At 50.7% G+C, this 23847-nt stretch overlaps 1 protein-coding gene across 1 annotated transcript in view; it reads right to left on the bottom strand.

Annotated features, from left to right (window-relative positions):
• Positions 1–8641, bottom strand: part of EDA (ectodysplasin A) — a 51769-nt gene extending 43128 nt beyond the window's left edge. The window contains exons 1-2 of the mRNA XM_031945090.1: positions 8459–8641; positions 8024–8171 (exon numbers count right to left, since the gene is read on the bottom strand). Of these exons, the coding sequence (XP_031800950.1) occupies positions 8024–8171; positions 8459–8641 (331 nt within the window). The remainder of the gene's footprint in view (positions 1–8023; positions 8172–8458) is intronic.
• Between the last annotated feature and the right edge of the window lie 15206 nt (positions 8642–23847).

A 23847-nucleotide genomic window follows, 5' to 3' on the forward strand; every position in this document is an offset into this window, starting at 1 on the left:
TCCTTGTAGGATCTCTTTCAGGTGGTGATCGGTGGATCTTTTCTATTTTTACTTTTCCCTCTTATTCTAAGATTTCAGGACAAATTTCTTTTATTTCTAGTATTACTGAATCAAAATTCTTTGATCGTAGCTTTCAGGTAGTTCGACTATTATATTTTCTTTTCTTGATCTGTTCTCCAGATCAGTTGTTTTTCTTTTCTTTTCTATTTTTTCATTCTTTATCATTTTGTTTTATTGTTGCTTGCTCTGTTAGAATTTTATAGATTTGATCAATTCTAGTTTTCAAGGAGCCATTTTCTTCCTTAAGATTCTAGAACTCCTTTTCCATTTGGTTGACTTTCTTTTTATAATCTTTTTGTTTTTCTTGGATTGTTCTAATTTAAAAAAAAATTCCCTCAATCTTTCTCATTTGATTTCTTTTTTGAGTTTTTTTTTGGGTGGGTGATGATTTGGTATTACTCTTTGAAGGTAAAGGGTTTGTTTTGTTTTGGTATGTCCGACATACTCAGCCATCTTCCTAGAATTTTCACCTCGAGTTTTTCAAACTTGTGTGCTTTTACATTTACTACTCAGGACAGTTTCTTCTTTCATTTCCCATTCATTTTTGGGCTCACATTCTTCTTGGATCATTGCTGGAGAAGAGGAGGAAAGAGCCATACTGAATATATGGCCTCTTCTGACAGCACAATCTTGGCTGGTCTCCTCCTCACCATCTTTGGAAACGTTGAGGCTCCAAGACCTTCAGTGGCCTCCCCGAGGTCACAGAGGGAATAAGCAGGAGGATGAGGCTCAGCCTTTTGACTCCACATACAGTGTTCTGCTCTGCCATGCTACTCTTGGATCAGTGAATTATGAAAGCCTCCAAGAATGGGAGAGGAACAAAATGGCTGTGAGTTTGACTGATTCCTGGGGATGCCCCAAGTCTAGGGGGCATTATGAACATTCATGTTCCAGCATCACAGACTTAGGGCTGGAAGGGTTCTTGGAGATGATCTAGGCTAACCTCTATGCCCCCTTTACAAATGAGGAAATTCATTTGTTTGAGACCTAGAGAAGTGAACTACCCAAGATCACCTAGCGAGTAGTGAGCAAAAAGTACAGCCAGCAGAGACATGTTACAAATCAAATGATATTTCAAGTCTCTTCCATCTTTTTCCATTGTGTGATACCAACCTTATTTCCCTCTCCCGATGCCATTTTTAGGGGGTTATTAGTTGGGTAGATTAGAGGAAGGACAAAGACCCAGGATATCTGGATTTCAGAAGGTATTTGATAAGGCTTCTCTTTAGATCCTTGGGGATATGATGGAGGGATGGAGGCTGGAGAGAAAGACTGCTAGGTGGAGATGGAGTTGGCTCAATGACTTCACTCAACGAGTTATGACGAACAGATCGATGCTGATCTGGAGAAAAGTTTCCATTAGAATACCAAAGAACTCTGCCCTTGACCTTGCTCGTTTCCAGATTGTTTTTTGTCAGTGACTCAAATGAAAGCGAAGATAGCACGCTTATCAGATCTTCACATGAGACACTGCTGTTCAGATTAGCTAATATAATGGATCACAGACTCAGGTTCAAAGAGATCTCAAGAAACAAGAATGAGAGACTGAAGCTAAAATGATGATATTTAGTATGGACAAAAATAAAGTCGTGCTTTTTGTTCTTCCCTGTATCCCCCCCCCCCACCTCCACAAAAAAGTGTGAAGGAGAGAAAAAAAAGCACCATACTTGATGATGTTTCTGTGACTAGAAAACAGCTTATATAAAGGAAGACCCGGGTGCCAGCAGTGTGACGCTACAGGCAAAATTGTCAACCTAGTCTCCGGCAATGGTGAGGGATGCAGAATATCCACTAGCAGGCAGGAAGGCAACAGAGCCACTGCCCTATTCCCTAATTAGACCCACAGCTTAGGGAGGTCATTTACAAACTAGAAGCTGGACAACATCCAGATAAGAATATTGGGAGGGGGTCTCAAAACCAGGACCTCTGAAAATCTGTGGAAGGAACTAGATAGCTTTAGTTTGGATATAAGAAAGGCTGAAGGGGAGGGTATGATTGCTGCCTTCAGATAAATGTTTAGCCAGACAGACTAAACTTGATCTCAGAGGCACATGTTTCAGAAAGATGGTGGTCCTCTCTTGAGGGATTGTTAGAATGTCCTAAAGCAGAAGGGACAGAGGGGTGGAGGGATGTGGTGAGCTGCCTTTCACTGGAGGCCTTCCAGTAGAAAGCAGATGATCACTCATAGGAGATGGTGGAAGTCTGGCTTAGACTCTGAGGTGCCTTGAGATCAAAGATCCTCAAAGATAAAAAGTCTGATCAATCTAGATCATCATAGAGAAAGTGGCAGCCCACAGAATTACAAGAGCTCGAGGCAGAGGGCAGGCGACGGATTAGCTTGAGAGTTTGGAGAAATGGCTCAGATGGGTCAGGAAACGTTTTCAGGAAAAGGTGAAATAGAGAGCAAAAACTCCTTTGACTTAGATGCTCTAGTCACCTAATTCCCCATGGGGAAGACAGCAAAGGATTCCTGCTCAGGACAGCGCTCCTCTGCTACTGCTATAGGGATCTAGAACCTCATGAGAGAAAGTTATCCAGCTGTTTCTTAACAGCATTCCACTGGATGCAAAATGCCCCCTGCTAAATGGTTCCATGCAATTCCACTGGCCTGAACCAAGTTTCAGTAATGGCGGTGGTCTCCATTCCAAAGAGAGCTTAATGAAGACAATTAACTACTTCTCCTCTAACTCAATCAGTCATTTTTCTACAGGCCCTCAGGCTGCTGAGCCCCTGAAAATTAAGCACATTATCCTTTGGCTTCCTATTCTGGCTACCGTGACTGACGGCCAACTGCTTTCATTGGACAGAGGGGCCGATTCCCAAGGCTTGAAGAGGTTGGATGAGCCTCGCTGGGGGTTTTGGTTTTTTCTCTGGGTACCTTGGACTCCCTACCATCTTCCATAACTTGAATTCTGGTGCCTTTGCCTGCTGTGGGCAGAGTTCCCAAACTCTGCCAGTCCAGCCAAGCTCAGGCAGATGTCATCGTTGTCGTTCAGTGTTTCAGTTGTGTCTGGCTCTTCGTGAGCCCATGGACCTCAGCACACCAGGCCCTTCTGGCCTCTGTTAGCTCTCGAAGTCTGTCCAAGTTCGTGTTCGTTGCTTCCACAATGCTATCTATTCATCTCATCCTCTGCCATCCCTTTTTCCTTCTTTCTCAACATCAAGGGCTTTCCCATCGAGTCCCGTCTTCTTGTTACATGGCCAAAGCGTGTTATCTTTCCTTCCATTGAAGTCTGAATTCATTTCTCTAAATACTCACTGATTTGATGTTCTTGCTCTCCAAGGGACTCTCAAAAGTCTCCTCCAGCTTGACAATCCAGAAGGATTCTGTGCCTCTCGGCTTTCTTTATGATCCAACTCCCACGGACATCCACTGCTACTGGAAAAATCATAGCTTTGACTGTGCAGACCTTGTTGGCAAAGTGGCGTCTCTGCTTTTTAGACCGCTGGCCAAATTTACCAGTTTTCCTTCTAACGACCAAATGTCTCCATCTGTGGCCATCTTTGATCTCAACAATATTAAACCTGACACGACTTCCATTTCTTCTTTCTCTTTTAGCCAAGAAATGATGGGACCAGTTGCCAAGACCTTAGGATTTTCTTTTTGTTTGCTTTTTTCTTGCTCTTTAGCTTCAAGCCAGCCTTTATTCTCTCCTCTTTCACCCTTATCAAGAGGATTCTTAATTCTTTTTTACTTTCTGCTGTCAGAGTGATATCATCTGCATATCTGAGACCGTTGCTATTTCTCCTGGCAAGCTCCATTTTGGCTTTTGATTTGTCAGGCCTGACATTTTGCATATCGTAGAGTGGACACGAATTCAATAAATGAGGCGACAACATACAACCTGGTGGTTACTCCTCGTCCAGTCTTAAACCAATCAATTATTTATTGTTCGATCCTAAGTGTTGCTTCTTAGCTTGCATACGGGCTCCTTGAGGGATAAGGAAAATGATCTGGTCCTCCCATGTCTTTGAGGACTTGGTGCATTTTGTTGAGATTCACAAAGGGTTGAAGGCAAATGGGAAATGACGAACAACAAAAATGAGTGGAAATCATAAAAGTAACTGGTCTTGGAACTACAGAATCTTGGGGAGGAAGAAGTCTTCATCCCAGGTGACCCAAACCCAAGAAAATCCTCGACAACATCCCTGACCCCAAAATGATCTTGTCTTTGCTCTTTCTTCATTTGAGGAGGAAGGATAGAAAAGAGGAAAGGATAGATGGGAGGTAGCATGGAATCAATTGACGTTTATTAAACACCTAATGTATGCTGGGCACTGTGCTAAGTGCTGAGGATTCAAAAAGAGAAAAAAGACAGTCCTTGTCCTCAACGAGAAGCTTATAATCTAATAGGAGAGACGACATGCAAACAACATCCCAGCAGGGGAGGGAGAGCATTTGGACTAATTTTTTTTTTTGCTGAGGCAATTGGGGTTAAGTGACTTGCCCAGGTCACACAGCTAGGAAGTGGTAAGCATCTGAGGTCAAATTTGAACTCAGGTCCTCCTGACTTTAGGGCTGTGTCTATCCACTGCGCCACCTAGCTGCTCCCTGACTCAATTTTTTTTTTTTTTAAATAAGGATTTTAAAATTATTTTTACATGTAATTGGGAAAAATAAAATATTAAATAAGATTTCAAAACCTACCAGTGTGCTGTCTTTACCACACCCTGCTAAAGTAGGCTGGGCAAGTCCTCTGTGAGCCATTGTGATTTCCAGGCCCCCAGATTGCATTGCTTCTCAGTACCTGCTTGCAGCAGGAAAGGTCATTTGGTCCAATCCCTGTGTGACTTGTCAGGGAGCGATTCATTTCTGCATTTTCAAGTATGAGGTCACCAGCTCTGCAAAGCCTTCTGGGGCACTTAAAGGGTAAGACCCCCTGGTAGGCCTTGGGAATCTAGTGGGCTAGCCAGGGATATGGGGCAAGTGGCCAAGCAGAGAGCCCATAATCCCAGTTCCCTCTGAACAAAGAAATGGGAGAGGGGTGGGCTTACTTAGGGAAGCTTTCTTGAAGGTCTCAAATGCCCATGGAGTGATGATCAACCAGTTGCAGACAATTTCCCGGTTCATCTTCCCAGCCCTAATCGTCTCTCCTGACTTCCAGGCCCATGGCAAAAACCGCCCATTAACCATTCCCAGATGGATGTCCTATAGCCATCTAGAGCCCAACAAAACGAAAAGAGAACTCATCCTCTTTCCCCCAAACCTTCCATCCTTCTTAATTACCCTCTTGGTATGGAGGGGACCGATAGCCTTCCAGTCACTCGGGCCTGCAACCCTGCTGCCATCCCCTCATTCTCCCTCTCACTTATCCCACGGTTGCCACATCTTGCTCTTCTCCTCCTCCTCACACAGCTGTCTGTCCAGCTCAGGGGTCCACAGTGGCCTCCACATGGCCACTACAGAGACTCTGACCATGGAGCTCCCTTGCCCAAGAAACTTCAGGTTCCAATTCAAGTTCTTTTGTCAAGTCCATAAAGGCTTTTGGCCCAGCTTTATTACACACAACTCCCCACTTTATTACACAGGACCCCTGCTTTATTACACAGGACCCCCTGCTTTATTACACATGACTCCCCTTTCTGTACCTAATGGTTCAAAGAAACTGACCCTTTTACCACACTTCCCATGCATGATTCTGTTTCCCGTCCCTGTTGCTTCGTACAAGCCACGTGACACTACTAGAACACACGCTTTCTTTGAATTCCTCGCTCCCTTCAAAGGTCAGCTCGGGACTCCCCTCCCGGCTGAGGCTGAGCTTGCACCCCCTTCCATTTACCAGTTCCCTCCCAGGACATCACTTTTTTCCCTGCACAGAGAAGTTTGTGCTCTTTCCTCCGATCTGGTTGGGCCTCCTCGAGGGCAGGGATCGTTTGGGTCTTATAGTCGTATCCACAGGACCTGGTACACATAAGGTGCTTAATAAATGCCTGTTGATGTAAGCTCCCTCAGCCACCTCTGAGTTGGAGTCTGAGCAATCCAGGCCCTTTCTGGAAATCAGCTTTTGCATTTTACTTTAACAAGTGGGTTAATGATGCTGCTTTAATGATCAGAGATTCTAAAACTGATGTCAACAGATGTCTCTCTTGGGGTGAACATATTCAAGCCACTTTTAGAAATACGCCAGTGGGTGCTCCAAGAGGTGAAGAAGCAAGGGAGGAAGCTGGGCCCAATGAAAGGGATGATCAAGAGCAGTGGGAGAGCCAAGAACCGGGGGAGTTGCGTACGGGCTCCTTGAGGGATAAGGAAAATGATCTGGTCCTCCCATGTCTTTGAGGTCCTCTCCACTTTGAACCTGAGGAGAGTAGGTTGGGATTTTTCCTGGAGTCTCTGTCATGTTCCTGTCTGTTAAGAGTAAAGGGATTGGGGCAGCTAGGGAGCACAGTGGCTAGAGCACCAGCCCTGAAGTCAGGAGGACCCGAGTTCAAATCAGATTTCAGACACTTAACACTTCCTAGATGTGTGGCCCTGGGTAAGTCACTTAACAACAACAACAACAACAAAAAAGTGTAAAGGGATTATTTTTCCAGGTGGGCAATTAAGATTCACAGCTCGGGACTAGGGAGTCATTTCAAGGGACTCAGCAGTGAGATGGCTTCTTCTCTCTGGGAGCAGTTTTACCTTTACCTACCTTAGTTGGAATCTACTCATCTCACTCTATAAACCATGGCCTTCCCAGAATGCTCTGCTCACCCCCAACATCTACCCCAACTCATGAGCTACGCTCCAAAATCAAGTGAGAGGCTGGATGGAAGGCACTCGGCTGACACAAAGGCCCACGATCATCATCGATTGTGAATCCTCGGCAGATGCTGGGGTGGGGGTGGGGGTGGGGGTAGAAAACGGCTCTACTGACACTTGTGGTCACAGAATGCCATCATCCAAAGGGACTTTTGAAGGCACAGATTCCAACCCACCCCTATGACAGATGAGGAAACTGAGGGACTGAGAGAAATGATGTGATATTCTTCAGGTCAAAGAGCCAGCTAGGGGCAGAGGGGAGATAGCAACCAAATCTTGGGCCTTCCCCCACTCAGGGGACTCATCATTTGCGGGCTGGACACTCCTCCCCCCTCAACCCAATCACCCTTCCATGGTTCTTCCGGGCCCTCGTTCTAAGCACCTCTGGAGTCTGGCTCAGTACTGGGCCTCTCCTGTGCAGCTGGTGCCTCCAAGAAGGCTTCCCTTCATCTCAGGCTCCTTGGTTCCCTCATTACAAATGGCAGCTGAAAAGAGGCTCGGTTTTTCACTTAAGACAGTCCTGCTGCATTGGAGGGTCCCGGGCGCACACAAATGGCCGACGTCCCTCTGAGACAACCCCCGGGATCCCGGGGGCTTCGGGGCAAACTCTGGGCGGGACCTTCTGCCAAGGGGCACCCCAATCGGGAGGGCCACCTGGCACTGAGGGATGGTGACCAAAGTAGTTGGAACTAAGAGCTAAGGATGGGAGGCTCCCGTCCCCCTTGGTGCCATCAAGGAGTCGGACACGTCATCCCATCGGCGCGGGACTGCAAACGTGTGCTTGGGAGACAGATGCGGCCCACCGGCCACTTAATTTGCCAGCACCAAGGACGCAGTGGAGCCAAACTGCCCGCCCACGCCAGCCAACCCATGACCGCCTCCAGGTATCACGGAGCAGTCTGGGATCGATGAGTAATTATTGGACAAGAGATATGATTAATTGTGTGATGAAATTCCCATAGCCAACTCATTTATAGACCTCAGCCCAAGTGACTCACGATGGAAAGCTTGGTCTCCTGTGTCCCAAGTGGCCTTGGGTGAGGGCCCCCAAACAAGTAGTAGCCATGGATGCACCCCTGGCCCCCAGTTGCTGGGGAGAAAGCCGTCCTCGGCCCAGGAGGCTGAGCACGAGATCCCGAGAAGGGAACTTAGGCCACGCCAAGTGGACGTGACCAATCTCGCCAGGGCACCCTGGGGTGGGGGTGGGGGGCGGGCACTCACCGTCTGCTCCTTCACTGCTTTTGCTCCTCTTGCTGCGCTGAGCATGTCTGCTTTCTTCTGCACTGGGGAGCTTTTCTTCAGGAAAGAAGAAATTCAGCAGGGCCAACTGCAAAGGGACAGAGGACACAAGAGTGAGCTTGCAATGACACTGGGCCAGACGCAGTCACGGGGTGAGGAACGCAGCATTCCCCACCCCACCCCCCATGCTAGAGAGAAAGAGATGGTGAGCAAACAACTCAGATTTCCCCTCAGCATCAAGGCCGGAAACCATGGAGCCAGAAGACGCATCCCTGACCTTGGCCACCTGGCCAGCTCCCCTGCCATTTTCTGGCCTGCTGTCCCCGATGGAAGCCCTTCTTGTGCCTCCACAATTACTCACTGGACTCTGCCGGCAGTGTGGCCTTGCCTCATTGCAATGCTTCTGTTTCCTGTTACCGGCTCGCTGGAAAACACCTGTGCCTCACCCAAGGCTGACCCAGTTTCAAAACCTCTCAAAACCTCTGGGGGCTCTTCAGTGAACAGGTGACTAGCGAGTCCTGGTAAACTCCTGGAGGGCAGACACTGCTCCTGCCTTGGCATCCACACAGCCTGGTGCATAGCCCAGCATCCAGGATCCATCTGATCGGTTTGGGGCGTGCTGCCGATATTTAAAGATCCTCTTTAACCTAAACACTGAACAAAGCCTCTGCCTGCAGGGGGCCTGCTCTCCACCCCCTGAGCCCTTTTCATCTCCCTCTGAGCAGCCTGATGCCTCCCTACTGCCTCACCCGGCCTCCTGTGTGCCCCCTCTTCAGGCCTCCCATGTGCCCCCTCCTGTGGGCACCAAGCACGTATCCTTTGCCTTGTGACTTGGGCCAAGAGCAACGTTTCCTGTGTGCACCCAAGTTTGTGTGTACACATCTCATCTCCCCGGCTCCCTGAGGCCAGGCCTGGACTGTGGCTGATCCCCATCCATAGCTTCCTCCTGGTGTTACCCCCAATGTGTGACTCCCAGGTGCCCCTGTGCGCTCTCCACTGCTGGCTGCCTGGGACAGGCCATTGGCATTCTCAGGTCAGTTCAGAACAGCCAATGCTCCAAATGGGGGAAGGCACGTGAGGAAGCTGGGGAACAACCAACAAGTTCCCCAAAGGAGCTTCTGGCCCTTGGGGACCAGAGAGGGCTCTTCAGCCCGGATGTAGGAGCCGCTCTGGAAGCCAAATGCAGTCCATGAAACGGGACAGATCCAGCCGAGGTGCCAGGAGAGCCAGAAATGGAGGCCGGACACCCGGGCTGGCCCAAGCTGCTGTCCTGGGGCCGCACCTTATGGAACAATATGGTTTCCATTATCACAGTGTGTGGATTATTAGCCACATGTTCCAGGGAAGGAAACTGAGGCTCAGAGTGACTGACAGATGGCCTCAATGCCCCCGGAAGTGGACAATGAACATTTGTTACGTAAACACTACATGGCGGACACTCCTGCTCTGGGATTATAAATAGGACTCTTGGCGTGGAGCTCCAGGGGCCAGAGAGGGGAAGGGACTGGCTCAGGAGGACTTGGGCCTCCACACTCCGAGTCAAGGATCTTATATAATAGCAGGCAGGCCAAACTTCCCAGAGGGCGAGAGTCCCGTGGTGTCCCGAGGTGGGGCGGGCCAGAGCTTGGAGGCTGGATTTCCACTGGTTAGGTCTGTGGGGGTCAGGATGGGAGGGATTGGAGGAGGAGGACAGATGGGGGTGGGGAGCTGGCCTTTAGGTTGAGGAATCTGCTCCCCTGAGAGCACAGCTCCCCTCCCCCTGCAAATACAAGGGGCTCACTGGGCTCATTCATCCTCTATACTCTCCAAGGCCAGGACCGCCCATGGGGGAGGGTGCTTTGGGTAGGCCTTCTGGATTCCCTCCAAAAGTAGGGGGAAGGAGCAAAAGGCCAGCCTGACCTTCTGCAGGAAGTGGCCCCCTCTGGGCAGGACTCACAGCTGCCTCTCCCATCAGAGCCAGCAGGAGGGAAAGCCATCAGTGCTGAGAGGGCCAGCTGCCCCCTGCCCGCCGTCCTGCGTCCAACTGGGCCTCTAGGGGCGGGTTAGAGGCTGGGAACCAAGCGGGAGGCCTAATTCCCAGGCTGGGAAGGAAGGAGGCAGCCGAAACGCCGGCCAATGCCGAGGATCCGGCTTGGGGGAACAATCAAATTCTTCACGGTCCGTTCACCGCCTGTGCCCTCGTTTCCGAGGGCGAACCGGCAGGGCAGACACGGCCCGTTGTCGCGTTCTCGCCAGAAAGGAGAGGCCCCGAGCTTCTCAGGTGCCGAGGCGCTCCAAGAACCCAGGAGGCCGGCTCACAGGTGAGGAAACTGAGGCTGCGTTCCTGAAAGCAGGATGGGGCCACAGCCAGAGAACGAGGCAGGGAAGCGGCTCGCTCAGGGCTCTCCAAATCACTGTCCAGTCGTGCTCCTCCCTGCAGTTGCTAAGCCCAGCCCTTCACCTGACCATAGTGCTGTGCAGTGGCGGACCAGGGACGTGACAGAAACGTGGGGGTCAAAGCCAAGAAATGCCCTGGACTGGGTGTCATGGAGGAAGCTTCAGCCTGCTGGGGGTGAAGGGCACCCCTTCAGGCTGGGGAGATGAGCCCCCATCGGCGCTGCTCTGTCAGCCTGAGTGTGGCACGTCCATCCACGGGCACAACCCCCACCCATGTGCACACACCCATATATAAGCACACATATGTACGGTGCAGTTACACAACATGCCCCTGTGCATACACATGAGCACAACACACACGTCCAATTCATGTGCACATGTGCACACCCACACACAGATGCACCCACACAATCTACATATAACACAGCCCTCTGCGCACACAGACACACAGACACACACACGCCTTGCCCCTCACCAGCTCTTCCTCACTACCCGTCAGCAGCTCGGAATGTTTCTGATGCCCATTTTACCCAAGAGACACTATGAAGATTAGAACAGCTTTGAAATTTGGAGGACCTGGAGCCAAATTTCCTCTGGGTGACACAGTCCTCAGTTTCCCTCTGTGTTGGGGGTCGGAACAGATGACCCCTCAGGTCCCTTCCTGCCCTGAATGCCACAGTGGAACCGCCTTCCCTGGAGCCATCGTTCCTTACCCAAGTGGCATGGTGAGGGCCTCCGGCAGGCTCGGAAAGGCTCCAGCCTCAGCTCTTTGGAGGACAAAGGCCTGGAAGACCACATTTTCCAAGGCCTTGTCTCTCCTCCCCTTTCCTGATCTCCTTGACTAACTAGCCCTCTGCTTCCCTAAGGTGCGAGCTAAAGCAGGGAGCAGCTGGCGGGCGCCAAGAAGGGACGCAAGGCACATGCCCCTGCCTGAAGGAACACCCCAAGATCCTATGGCTAATTCCACCACGTCAGTCTGCTGGCGCTGCCGGCAGGGAGTGGAGCTGTGAGCACACGCAGAGCTGGAAGGTGGGGAGGGGCCCTGCCCTCCATAAGTGTTTAGTTGGCAGGAGGATGTGCCAGTCACGAATGGCACAAGTAGTGGGAAGATGGTCCAGTGAGGGGGCTAATGGGCAGGATGCCAACCCCGGGAGGGGGGTGACCTGCCCAAGTTTGCGCCGGGAGGAGACACCGGAGCTGGCCCTTGGTATTCCCCGTCCAAGGTCCCACAGCTGGTGAGGTGCAGGAGCAGGGCTCCTTCCCAAAGCAGTGCTGATGCCTGGAGCCCCAAAGGACCCACAAACCTTGACATCTTAACAATCACAAGCTACTTTCCTGAATTAGCCTGTGGCTCCAAAGCAAGATGGCCCAGTTTGCAGAAGCATCGCACAAGGAAGGCAGTTGACACCCGGGGACGGCAGCCAGTGGGAAGGGGAAGAGGGCTGAAGCTCATGCTCCCTCACTGCCACATTCAGGAGCAGGGGCGCAGAGGCTGGGACAGATGCAGCCACTCCCTCAGCTTGGGGCTCCTGGCTGCTGACCCTTGCTAGAGAGGGTGAGGCTGAAAACAGCCGAAATGACCTCAACTGTGGTGCCGGGCGCAGCAGAAGGTTCCCAGAACTGGGAGTCAAGAGCCCTGGACTCGGGATCCAGCTGTGTATCCAATTTCCTATGTGAGCACGGGCTCCTGAGCCTCCCCTTCCCCTGTAAAATAAAAGGCTTATTCTAGGTGAGCCCCAAGGGCCTCTGGGTGGCAGGCTGGCCTAAGCTTAGTGGGGGCAAGAACCCAAACTCGGCCCGGCTATAGTAGGACTGGCCCTGGGGACTGCTGCAGGATCCGGGGGAAGTGCTGAGCTGAGACCTTGGGACATCGATGGTGAATAAAGGAGTGCGCCGTGGCCAAGAGACTCAAGGTCGCGCTCCCCGCTATTTCTTTCGAGCACATCCTCTTATCCAAGGTCCCATTGTCCCAGTGTGCTAGAATAGAAGGCAGCACAGACCTCACGCCTCTATTCTGCAGGGATAGCGATAGATGAAAGGAGGCCCATGGAGGAGCCTGTGGGGGAGTGTGCAACTGTGTGTGTGTGAACTCACAGCACAATGCTTGGGTCACCGGCCTTCTCTGTCTGCCCGTGAGAAGCACTGTCTGCAACAGGACTGAGAATTCCACGCCTCCAAGGTTGGGGATTCTTCTGGGTCATCTCAGCCCGGGGCAGAAATTGAAGAGTAAGCAGGCAATGAGGGTGAAGGCCGCGTCCAAAGCCGACCGGCCCACGGTCTGACAGGTGTTCGGAAAGGCCAGGGGAAATGGAAGCTCTCCCGGGACAGTTTCGCATGAGGGGGGAGCCAAGCTCGGGGAAGACAAGGGACCATTTGCATGAAGAGGCCCCCTGCCAGCAGACCGGAGTCCCGGTCCTAGGGAGGCAGCACATGTGGGATCTAGTTGCCCTGGCATTAGCCTTCTAAGGAAAGGGAGAGGATGAGGTCAGCATGGATAGCTACAGAACTGGGAAGGAAAACTGCTTCTGAGTCACTCGTGCCTCCAATTAGATGGCCTCCAGGAGTGGGGAGCCTCAACAGCTATTGCCTGTGCTAACGCCTTTGGTCTGGGACAGAGGGAGAAGGAGAGGGAGGAAGAGAGACGAGAGAGGGAAAGGGGAAAGGGAGAGGGAGAAAGAGACAATTGGGTAGGAAGGCTCTGTAATCATGGCATAATACAAGTTTCTTCTTTTGTTTTTTCCTTTCTCTTTCCTTTGCTTCTCCCAGAAGCCTCTTGGAGGAAAAGTCATTTGACTTTTGCCATTTGGTCATTGCCAAGGCTGGTGGTGAAGGTGGCCCATTTGTTCAGCCAGCAGCAATCTTTGTGCTATTGAATTTAGAAGGAGAGTCCCGGCCACAACATGGAGCTCTTTGATTTCCTGAGAACAGGAAAGACTTCAGAGCGCCCAGGAAGTTCCGCCCTGGCCTTCGCCAGAAGGCAGTGGCTGGGATCTCCTTGGATGAGTTCTAGCCATGAGACTGGGAATCGGAGGTGAGCCAGCCAGCGACACAGTTCACATGCAGAGCACATGGTCTCAGCCACCCCAGCAACGACATTGGGAAGAGCCCCAGGGAGCTCGGTCTCATGGCATCTGACTTGGCGCTGTCCAACACATAGGGCTGTCTGGCCTCGGCTTGGAACCCCTCCCTGTAGGACCAACATGAAGCCTGGGCCTCCCTGAGGACCCTGGCCCAGGTGCCTGAGGACGAGGCTCCCAGAGTGGTGGCTCCACCAGCTCCTCCGGACAGTGGGGCCTCCTTGTGGCCTTCCTTGCTGACCACACAGGGTGTGGTGATGTGGATGGATCTGCCCAGCTGCCAGCAGTACAGAACCGGTCTTGCTGAGGGTCACATTGCTCTCCACAAGGGGGGCAGTTAGTGCTGGGCCCGGCCTACTCACCCACCAAGTCTGGGTTCAGCAGAGGATGTTTCTTGATGCTCAGATACAGGGGGAAGCGTGCCAGGCTTCTGTCGGGAGGGCCTGGAGTTGCCTTTTATCATAAAGGCCCTGTGGAACGAGGGTGATGAGGCCATCCTTGGTCTGGGCCATCAGGGCTGCTTAGCTTCAGGCCTGAAATTCACTTGAGTATTTTACTGCCAAGCCTCTGCTGTCAGAGCCACCCGATGCCTCAGTCGGTGATCTTTGTCTGAAAGGGACCATGGGACAGCTGCCAAAGCTCGGGCAGGAATCCTGCCAGGTCCTCCAGCAAGGGGACCCGGGCCCTGTGGTCACAGGATTCTTACTTGGTGGACAAAAGACACAGAAGATTTTGAGCATATTATGAACAAAGAAACTGAGGCTTGGAGAAAGATTTTTGTCCAGAGAAAGGGAACCCTACGGTTAATAAAAGCCAGAGTTAATGCCAAGTATCTGTGAGCACAAGCCCTGTGCCTAGCCACGTGCCTGCTTCTTAGATTGGCGCACTTGGAAGAATACCGCCTCCCTTAGAACCACACAGCAGGCCTGAGATCCACGGGCACTCCTGTGGTAGAGCGGATGAGTGAGAAGCCTCATTTCCTGGGACCAGCCATGAAGAGGGACCCCGCCGGTGCTAAGGAGGCGGACCCAAGAAAGCATCTGTTTCCTTGCAGCCTCTCTGTACAAACATATCCAGCTGCTTTGGATGATATTCAGTAAAGGCAACAAGTAGCTCAAGGTGGGTCTCTGTTCTGTGGGATCCCAAACCCACCACGCTTGCCCAGGACACACGGGCAGCAAATAACAAGAGATACGGCGCAAACTGGGGTCCTCCGCTGCCCGCCCTAATGCTCTCTCCACTCTGCCAAACATCCCAGGGCCAAAGCCACCGCCTCAGTCCAGTTCGAGCTAAGAAACAAGCCGTTGGGGGCACTTTCTCCAGGGGGAACAATGGCTGAGAAGCCAGTCGCTGTTAGTGGAGTCAGTGGGCTCTCGTTGGAGGCTTACTCCCTATCCGTGCGTGCGGTCAGGTTCTAGCTGTAGTCATTTCAGCACCATCTGCAAGAGCAGCCTGGCTTTTTGGAAGTGCACACCTCAGCTGGCAGCAGGGAGAAGAGAGAGAGGGAAAAGAAAAGGAGCTGCCCCACTCTAACACCCAGGAGGTTAGGGTGAGGGGACGGGAGCACAGTAGGCCACAGGGGGCCATGTGGCTGGCAGTTTGATTATAGTCAAACAAGATGGCAATAGTTGAGCTGAAAGAGGCTGGAGACTGAGTGGCTGCCCATCAGTTGGGGAGTGGTGGAATAAGTGAGGGTATATGCATGTTATGGAATATTATTGTTCTGTAAGAAATGAACAGCAGGAGGATTTCAGAGAGGGCTGGAGACTGACACGAACTGATGCTGAGGGAAGTGGGAGGAACCAAGAGATCATTGGGCATGGCAACAAGAAGATTATACGATGATCAATTCTGATGGACGGGGCTCTCTCCAACAATGAGGTGACTCAGACCAGTTCCAATGATCTTGTGATGGAGAGAGCCACTGCACCCACAGAGAGGCCTGTGGGAACTGAGTGTGCTTCACAATATAACATTCTTACTCTTTCTGTTGTTTGTTTGCATTTTGTTTTCTTTCTCATTTTTTTCCCTTTTGATCTGATTTTTCTTGTGCAACGAGATAATCGTGTAAATATGTCTGCAGATATTGGATTTAACATTTATTTCTACCAAGTTTAACACATTGGATTATTTGCCATCTAGGGGAGGGGGTAGAGGAATATATGGTTTTGCAAGGGTTAATGATGAAAAATTATCCATGCCTAGGTGTTGAAAATAAAAAGCTTTAATTAAAAAAATCAGTCAAGCCAAGCCAAGCCAACCTCCCTGACTCCCACAGCGGTCTCCACTCCGGCCTCCTCTCGGAGACGTGCTTTGCCAAGCCCTCATCACGGCCTTGCTGCCCCTCTCATACCTCCTGGATTCCAGTTTGGTTCTTCTGATGAGGGAGCCTCTGACCAAACTGGAAGCACGTCTCCTAGAACTTGGCAATGCAATTGGCAGGGACCTGATGCCCTTTCAGCCCAAGGGCTGGGCTGAGAACAGTCCCAGAGTTCAGGGCCCCAGGCAGGGACCCAAGGGGCCCCAGAGTGAGGCCACTCTGTATAATAAACGTGGTCAAAAGTCAAGCAAGCCAGGCAGGACACTGGCACAGGGTACGGGGGTGGGGGCGACATATGCTCTAGATCAGGCTCTTCCAGGACTACTCTGCCAGGACCACCGCCTAGGCAGACTTGAAACTGCTTGATTTCTGCTGTGGAGATAGTGTGTATGTGTGTGTGTGTGTGTGTGTGTGTGAACCCACATGCATTTGTACACCCATGGGGGTAGGACCTGGAATAATTAGAATATGTGCCCCCCACCCTGATTTCCAACACTGAAAACATGTATCCAAGGGCCAAATATGAAGTGATGTAAGAAAAGGGCACCATTCGCCATGAGGGCTAGGTGTGGGGGAGGGAGGGCAGCACCGTTGCCAGGCAGCCAGCCCAGGTTGCCTTGGAGACAAGGAGACGGTAACATAGGATCATAGCTTTAATTGTATACAAGTACCTCTGGTGGGTTTTGGGGGGAAGAGGGAGGGCTGAGCGCCATATGGGGGGGAATCATGTCTCGCTCTTCTGCCTGGCTCCCGCTTGCCTGACTCAACCATTCGACATTTAATGGGGGATGCAAAGATGGAGACCATGTGAGGTTGACAAGCTAGGGAGGTGAGAAGGCAAAGTACACGACTCCCTCCTCATCAAGGCGGAATAGGATCAGTCAGAAGGGAAGGCCTGCGAAAGACGCAATGAGAAAGCTGAGAAGCGTGGGCCGGGGCAGAGACAGCTTCATGAACTGAACTCGGGCCTTGAAAGACAGGGTTTTAACAGACCAAGGTGGGAGGCATGAGAGCCAGCCTCTCATTAGTAAAGACACGGAGAGCAGTTGGCAGGACAGAAACTGGGGACTGACAACAATCCAGTTGGGCAAAGACGTGGGATACTCCAAGAGGAGGCCGGAGAGGAGGCCAGTGTGGGAGGCCCTGCAGGGCTAGGAATGGCAGGATTTGAAGGCTAATTGCATATGGGGGTTGAGGGAGAAGAATGAGGCAAAGAATGAGGCAAAAAATGAGGTAAAGAATGAGGGAAAAATGAGGTGAAAAATGAGGCAAAGATTGAAGCGAAAAATGAGGCAAAGAATGAGGCAAAGAAGGTCATAAGGGACTGGGAGAAGGAAGACCATGGCAAGGTCACTCTGGTTGAAAAAGGGAAAATATGAGACTAGATGGGGCTCTGGGGGAAAGTAGATGCAGGCTTCAAACACTGAGTGTTGTGAGCAGGGCACTGGGGCTCTGGAAACAGCCCCCATCCTCAGGGAGCTGATATTCTACTAGGAAAACGGAGAAGTATACCCCATCAGCAGAATGCCAGCAGGTGCACTCGGGGTAGGGCCGAGGGGTCGGGAGGTGGCCCCTGACTAGAAGGAAATGAAAGCTCTTAAGAAGCAGACATGGGACTCAGCCAGGGCAGAGTCACTAAAAGGGAGTAGCGAAGGCCATGAATAGAGGCAACTCTTTGTAGCACTTTGGCTGAAGTAGAAAAGAGATATGGGCTTGAGGGCTGCTGGTTTTTTTGAGGCAGGTAAGATCTGAATAAGACAGATGAGGAAACTGAGGTTCAGAGAGGGGAGCTAAGGAGAGGATTGGCCGGACCCCCGAAGCCCTCAGGACATGGGTGAGCTGTCAGCCTGAAGCCCACCGAGGAGGAATTCATTCCCTGACTCTTCAGGAGGAATGCTAACACATTGTGGTGTGTGGGACGGCAACCAGGAAGGGGAAGGGAGCACATGTCATAGAAGGGTCAGGTGTGACAGGCAGGAGGCTTAGAGTGGAGAAGAGAATCCTTGGGGAGGATGGAGAGCCACAGGTTTGGCTCTGAAGGGCTTTGGGGTCCCAGAGAGCAAAAGCAAGAGCGGGCAGAAGTTGCAAAGAGACCAACTGAGGCTTGAGGTCCAAGAAAAGCCCGGAACAACGAGAGCTGTCCCCGAGTGAGTGGGGCTGCCCACTGGGCAGTGGATGTGGTATTTTAGGGTCTCTATGACAGGGATAAAGAGCAGTACATGCCAGCTAATTGGAGATGTCTGATGGGTGGTGGGCTACCGAAAGGTACACTGGGAAAGCTTCACACAGGAAGCAGCACCTGAGCTGAGCCTTAAAGACAGCTAAGGTTCCCACTGGGCAGCAGTGAGTTCTTTCATTTCCTGCACTCCTAACCACAACTGCCATTTCTGACTACACCCGTTTGGGGAAATCCATCCTACCCATAGATAGCTTGGTCTCGCCAGTCGTCAGCCTCCTCACCTCCATTGTCACTCCATCTCAGCCACTAAAAGGGATGGCGGTCCATCACCCAGAGATGTGCCCCCTCCACGATTCAGAACTCTGAAATGACCTTCTCTAATCATGTGACCTCATCCATCTCCCTCCTAGGAAGTCTTCTCATCCTAATTCCATTTCTAGCCCTGCTTCACCTCCAGCCACCCTGATCTCCAGATCCTTTTCCATCCCTCATCCTCCCAGGCCACATTCCCACTTCTGTCTCTCTTCAATCTTGACCGGACAATTGGTTCTTTAAATCTCTTACTCTAATTCATAAAATGATAATCTTCAATCCTAGCTCAGTCCCCTGCCTCCCATCTGCCTTCTCCACCCATAGTCCAGAAAGGATTCGGAGCGAGGCTCTAGGCCCAACTCTGGCCACTCCAAATTCATGCTGATTCCAACAGGACCCCTGCTGCTAGAGGGGAATCCTTTCATTCTTCCCTAATCGATTCCCTAGGGCACTCCCTGGGGCAGCTGATTCAAATCTGGTACCCCCTCACCTCCTAGTTTAATCAGAAAATTGAGGGCCGTCATTCTGAGACCCCCCTTCTCCCCACATCGGTACTGGAAAATATCTGTCACTCCCTCCCTTCTTCCCCTTCATGTTTTGCCCCAGTTTCTGAAGAAGGGGTAGGTCCTTCTCCTGGATGACCCTTCCCCTATTTGTATCTTTAATCCCAGCATTCCCTGTCTCCTCCAGCATCATTCTCTCTTCAATAACTTCCTACTGGCTCCTTCCCTGCTGCCAAATACCCAGTCCCTGCTCCTCCCTGAAGAAATCTTCACATGTTACTAGCAACCTCTCAAGCCAAACTCCCGGCCCATCCCCTCTTCCCCTCCCCTCCCCCAAAGCAGACCTGCCTATAATCTCAGCCTTCGACTTAGTTTGCTCCTTTCCTTAGCTTCCCAGCTGCAGGCAAGCTGGCTTGTAACCCACCCATTCAACTGAAATGGGGACCTCCCAGGTTACCTTCTCAGCTGCTAAGTCCTTGCCTAGCCCTCATCATCCTTGACCCCCCAAATAAGAGCTAATCTAATCGCCTGCATTTTCATGGGTGCTTTAAGATGTGCAAAGCACTACTTGATCCTCCAAATCCAGGGAAATGAGTACTATAGTCGCCCTTTGACAGATGAGAAAACTGAGGCAGACAGAAGTTGTGCCTCTAGAACTCCTCCACCTCCTGCACCTCTTCTTCCATTGAGTGCTACCAGTCTACTCCTGGCCCTCTGAGATCCTTTTAGATCTCCTGCTCTAAGTGCAGCTGGTCTCCAGAGCTCTGTCCTTGGTCCTTCTCCCCTGACCTCATTTGTTCCCAAGAGTTCAATATGCATATTTATATGGATGGCCTCAGGCTGTGCCTTAATCTCTCCTCAGAACTCCAGTGCCCCATTGCTGACCGCTCAATGGTATCTCCTCCTGGATGTCCCATAGGCTCCTCCAACTCAACAGGTCCAAAGTTGAATTCATTTTCTTTTCCATTAAGTTTTCCTTCTTTATTTAAACTTCCTTATTTCTTTTTCTTTAATTTTCATACTATATAATAGCATTTGATTTTTCAAAATACATGCAAAGACGTCTTCAATACCCATCCACCCTTGCAAAGCCTCGTGTTCTAAATTTCCCTCCCCATCTCCCTTCTAATCCAATAGCAGTTTAATATGTGCAGTTCTTCTACACATATTTCCACATTTATCATCCTGTGCAAGAAAAATCAGATCAAAAGGAAAAAAAGCACAAGAAAGAAAAAAGAACAAGCAAATAACAACAAAAGGAGTGGAAATACTATGTTGTGATCCCTGGCTCTCTCCATCACAAGTCTATTGGAACTGGCCCAAATCACTTCATTGTTGAAAAGGGCCAAGTCTGGAGCAATTGATCATGACACGATCTTGTTTAAACCTCTCTATTTCTGTCCCAAGTGCTCCCATCCTTCTGATCAATAAGGTGTAGGATTTCAAAGCCATAACTCTAATTTCTTCATTGGGCTCTCACCCTTGCCCTCCACTCTCAGTCTAGCCTACAAGTGACTATATTATCTTCCCAATCTTCCTACCTTTAAGATCAAATACAATCTGAGCAGGAGAAGGCAGAGGCACCATGGAGAGTGCCCGGCTCTGGCCCCAGCTGCTGTGTAATTTACAGAGCTAATAAAAATCAAATGAATACTTTAATTATCATTAAAATGAAAACTTGAATTTCTTGAAGCACTCTTTGGGTTGGTTTTTTTCCTCTAGAATTCAAATGGAAATCACATTTTGCCATGTGTATAACTGTGTGTATCTATGTGTGTGTGTGTGTGTGTGTGTGTGTGTGTGTGTGTATATATATAGTTACATAATTAGCATTCTATTCTTGGTTCATTGAAAGCAAGTTTTAAAAATGCTCCATATTAAAGACTTAAATCAAGCACACAAACAAATACCATCGAATCTCACCTTCCTTTCCCAGCCTTTCTTCTCCCCACATTCTATATATTCCAGCCATACTGCTTGACACCCTCTGTCACTGAAATGCCTCTTTCTCTCCCCTTCAGCTCCCTGGCGTTTGTTTCTCAGTGTGTCTGCTATATCCTTTGACTCTCCTCCCCTGATTTTCTACAGAGGAAACGCTTCTTTGTGGTCCCCAGAGAAGCAGGATGTTCCACTGGACAGAGAAGTAGCCTGGGAGCTCCCAAGACCCAAGTTCAATTTCTGTCGGGTGATCTTGGCCAAGTCATTTAATCTCTAAGTGTCTCAGGACTGAGAAAAGGCCCTTGGATTCGCTCGTTAGGATATCACTGGTGACTTTGAAGAGAGCAGTTTAGGTCGAGTGATGAGCTTGGGAGCCAGACTGCAAGGGGTGTCAGAGAGGCTCAGAAAAGGAAGTGGAAGAGCCAAAGCCTATTTGGCTATGAGAGGAAAGCGTGGAAGCTGTTATCCGGCAGGGATGGACCGATCCAATAAGGGATTGGGGAGGCCCGGGGAGACATGGACAGACCTGGAGGGAGGGCAGAAAAGCGGCCAGCAGACAGAGAGAAACTGAGGACAAGGGCAAGAGTGGGGATGACAGAGGAGCCAAGCTGCTGGGGGAGATGAGATGGCCTTGGCCAGGAGAGAGACAGGGCTCATGGAAGAGAGTGGCAGAGAGTCCCCGAGTGAAGGGAGATGAGAAGCTGAAACAGCAGCTCTTGGAGAAAGGCCAGGATCTCAGCTGATGGGGAGCTATGGGAGGCGTGAGGAGGGATGAGGGCAAAATGAACTGTTGAAAATGTTCTCCAAGGCCAGATGTAAGGAGTTTAGCAAAAGGCAGGCGGTTCTGGTGACCAAGAAACAAGAGTTCTGGAGAACTGTGAGCCACCAACTCAAGGAGTTACTGGTCAAAGGACTATTCAAAGCACCTACATGGGCCGTGCTATGTTGGTGCTTCAGCCAGTGTCAAGTGCGAACCCTGAACTCCCGAGTGTTGGAGGAGAGGGAGCTCGAGCTGCTCCTCTCTGGCTGCTTGCCAGCACCTCCCAGTGAAGGACTGAAGAAGTGATCCAGAGGGAAAAGCAGAACCAATCCAAAGACACCAGAGGGTCCCAGCCTGGCCCGGGAGGCTGGAGGATTCACTCAGGGAGGAAAGAAGTGGAATGCTCAGTCCAAGCTCAGAAGCACCAGCCTGGGAAAGAGAGTCATGGACAGAGGGCAGACTCGAAAATCTCTGTCCCAACATGATTTATAAACAAATGTGCATCAAAAATTAATGTACTGGGGCAGCTAGGTGGCTCAGTGGATTGAGCACCAATCCTGAAGTCAAGAGGACCTGAGTTCAGATCTGGTCTCAGACACTTAACACTTCCTAGTTATGTGACCCCAGGCAAGTCACTTACCCCCAATTACCGCAGCAAAAAAAAAAAAAAAAAAAAAAAAAAAAAGTACATGTAGAGTCAGAAAAAATAAAAATAAAAATAAAAAACAAAGACTGAAGAAAAAAAAAATCTCAGGGTGCTTCCATCGTGGGCTGAACCTAGTAAGATTGAGTGGAATGCCCAAGCTTAGACTGGAGAGTCTCCAATCACTGTGACATCACCAGCAGGCACTAGGACTTCATTTGTTCCTTCCACGAGCTCTCCAGAACCTGCCACGAACACGTTCTGAGCTGCATGAGTCACTGGAGTGAGACTGAAGAGGAGTTCTCGTCCTCAAAGAGCTTAGACTCTTGTGGGTGACCCACCACTTAATATAAGCTCTAAATTTTCCTCATACACAGCTCATAAAGGCTAACGTTTATATAGCACCTACTACGTGTCAGGCAAATGATCCCCTTTTACAGATGAGGAAACTGAGGCAGATAAGTGGCTTTCCCAGGATCACCCAGCTAGGAAGAAAATGAGGTATTAAGATTTTGTTGCATATGACTTTTCTTCACACACTTAACCAGTATCTTTGCTGTTCCATATAGACCAGTTCCATTTCCCAGCTTCATGTTTTTGCACAGGCTTGCCCCTCCATTGTGTTCTCATCTCTGCTTCTTAAAATCCATCCTTCCTTCCTTCCTTCTTTCCTTCCTTCCTTCCTTCCTTCCTTCCTTCCTTCCCTCCCTCCTTCCTCCCTTCCCCCCTTTTCCCCTTCCCTCCTCCTTCCTTCCTTCCCTCCCTCCCTCCTTCCTTCCCTCTTTCCTTCCTTCCTTCCTTCCTTCCTTCCTTCCTCCCTCCCTTCCTTCCCCTTCCTCCCTTCCTTCCTCTTTCCCTCCTTCCCTCCTTCCTCCCTCCCTTCCTCCCTCCTCCCTCCCTTCCTTCCTTCCCTCCCTCCTTCCTTCCCTCCTTTCTTCCCTCCCTCCTTCCCTCCCTCTCTCCCTTTCTTCCCTCCCTCCCTCCCTTTCTTCCCTCCCTCCCTCCCTTTCTTCCCTCCCTCCCTTCCTTCCTTCCTCCCTCCCTCCTTCCTTCCCTCTTTCCTTCCTTCCTTCCTTCCTCCCTCCTTCCTTCCCTTCCTCCTTCCTTCCTCTTTCCCTCCCTTCCTTCCTCCCTTTCTTCCCTCCCTCCCTTCCTTCCTTCCCTCCCTTTCTTCCCTCCCTCCCTCCCTTTCTTCCCTCCCTTTCTTCCCTCCCTCCCTTCCTTCCTTCCTTCCCTTTCTTCCCTCCCTCCCTCCCTTTCTTCCCTCCCTCCCTCCCTTCCTTCCCTCCCTCCCTCTCTTCCCTCCCCCTTCCTTCCTTCCCTCCCTCCTTCCTTCCTTCCCTCCCTCCCTCCCTCCTTTTCTCTGAGGCAGTTGGGGTTAAGTGACTTGCCCAAGGTCACACAGCTAGGAAGTGTTAAGTGTCTGAGACCAGATCTGAACTCAGGTCCTCCTGACTTCAGGGCTGCTGCTCTGTCCACTGTGGGAATCCCTACTTTCTTTGAAGCTCAGATCAAGTGCTGTTGCACCCAGGAAGCCTTGCCACATTCTTCCTTTCAGAACTTGTATTTCCTCTTGTGCACACATTGTTCTCCACTTCCCTCCATGGTATGTTTGGAGTGACCGTCACTGATGATAAGATGGGGGACCAGAGGGCATTCTTAGTTTGACTGGGCCTCCCTGAAAGCAGCAGCATTCAG

The sequence above is a fragment of the Sarcophilus harrisii genome, chromosome X (assembly GCF_902635505.1).
Source record: "Sarcophilus harrisii chromosome X, mSarHar1.11, whole genome shotgun sequence".
Classification (NCBI taxonomy): Eukaryota; Metazoa; Chordata; class Mammalia; order Dasyuromorphia; family Dasyuridae; genus Sarcophilus; species Sarcophilus harrisii.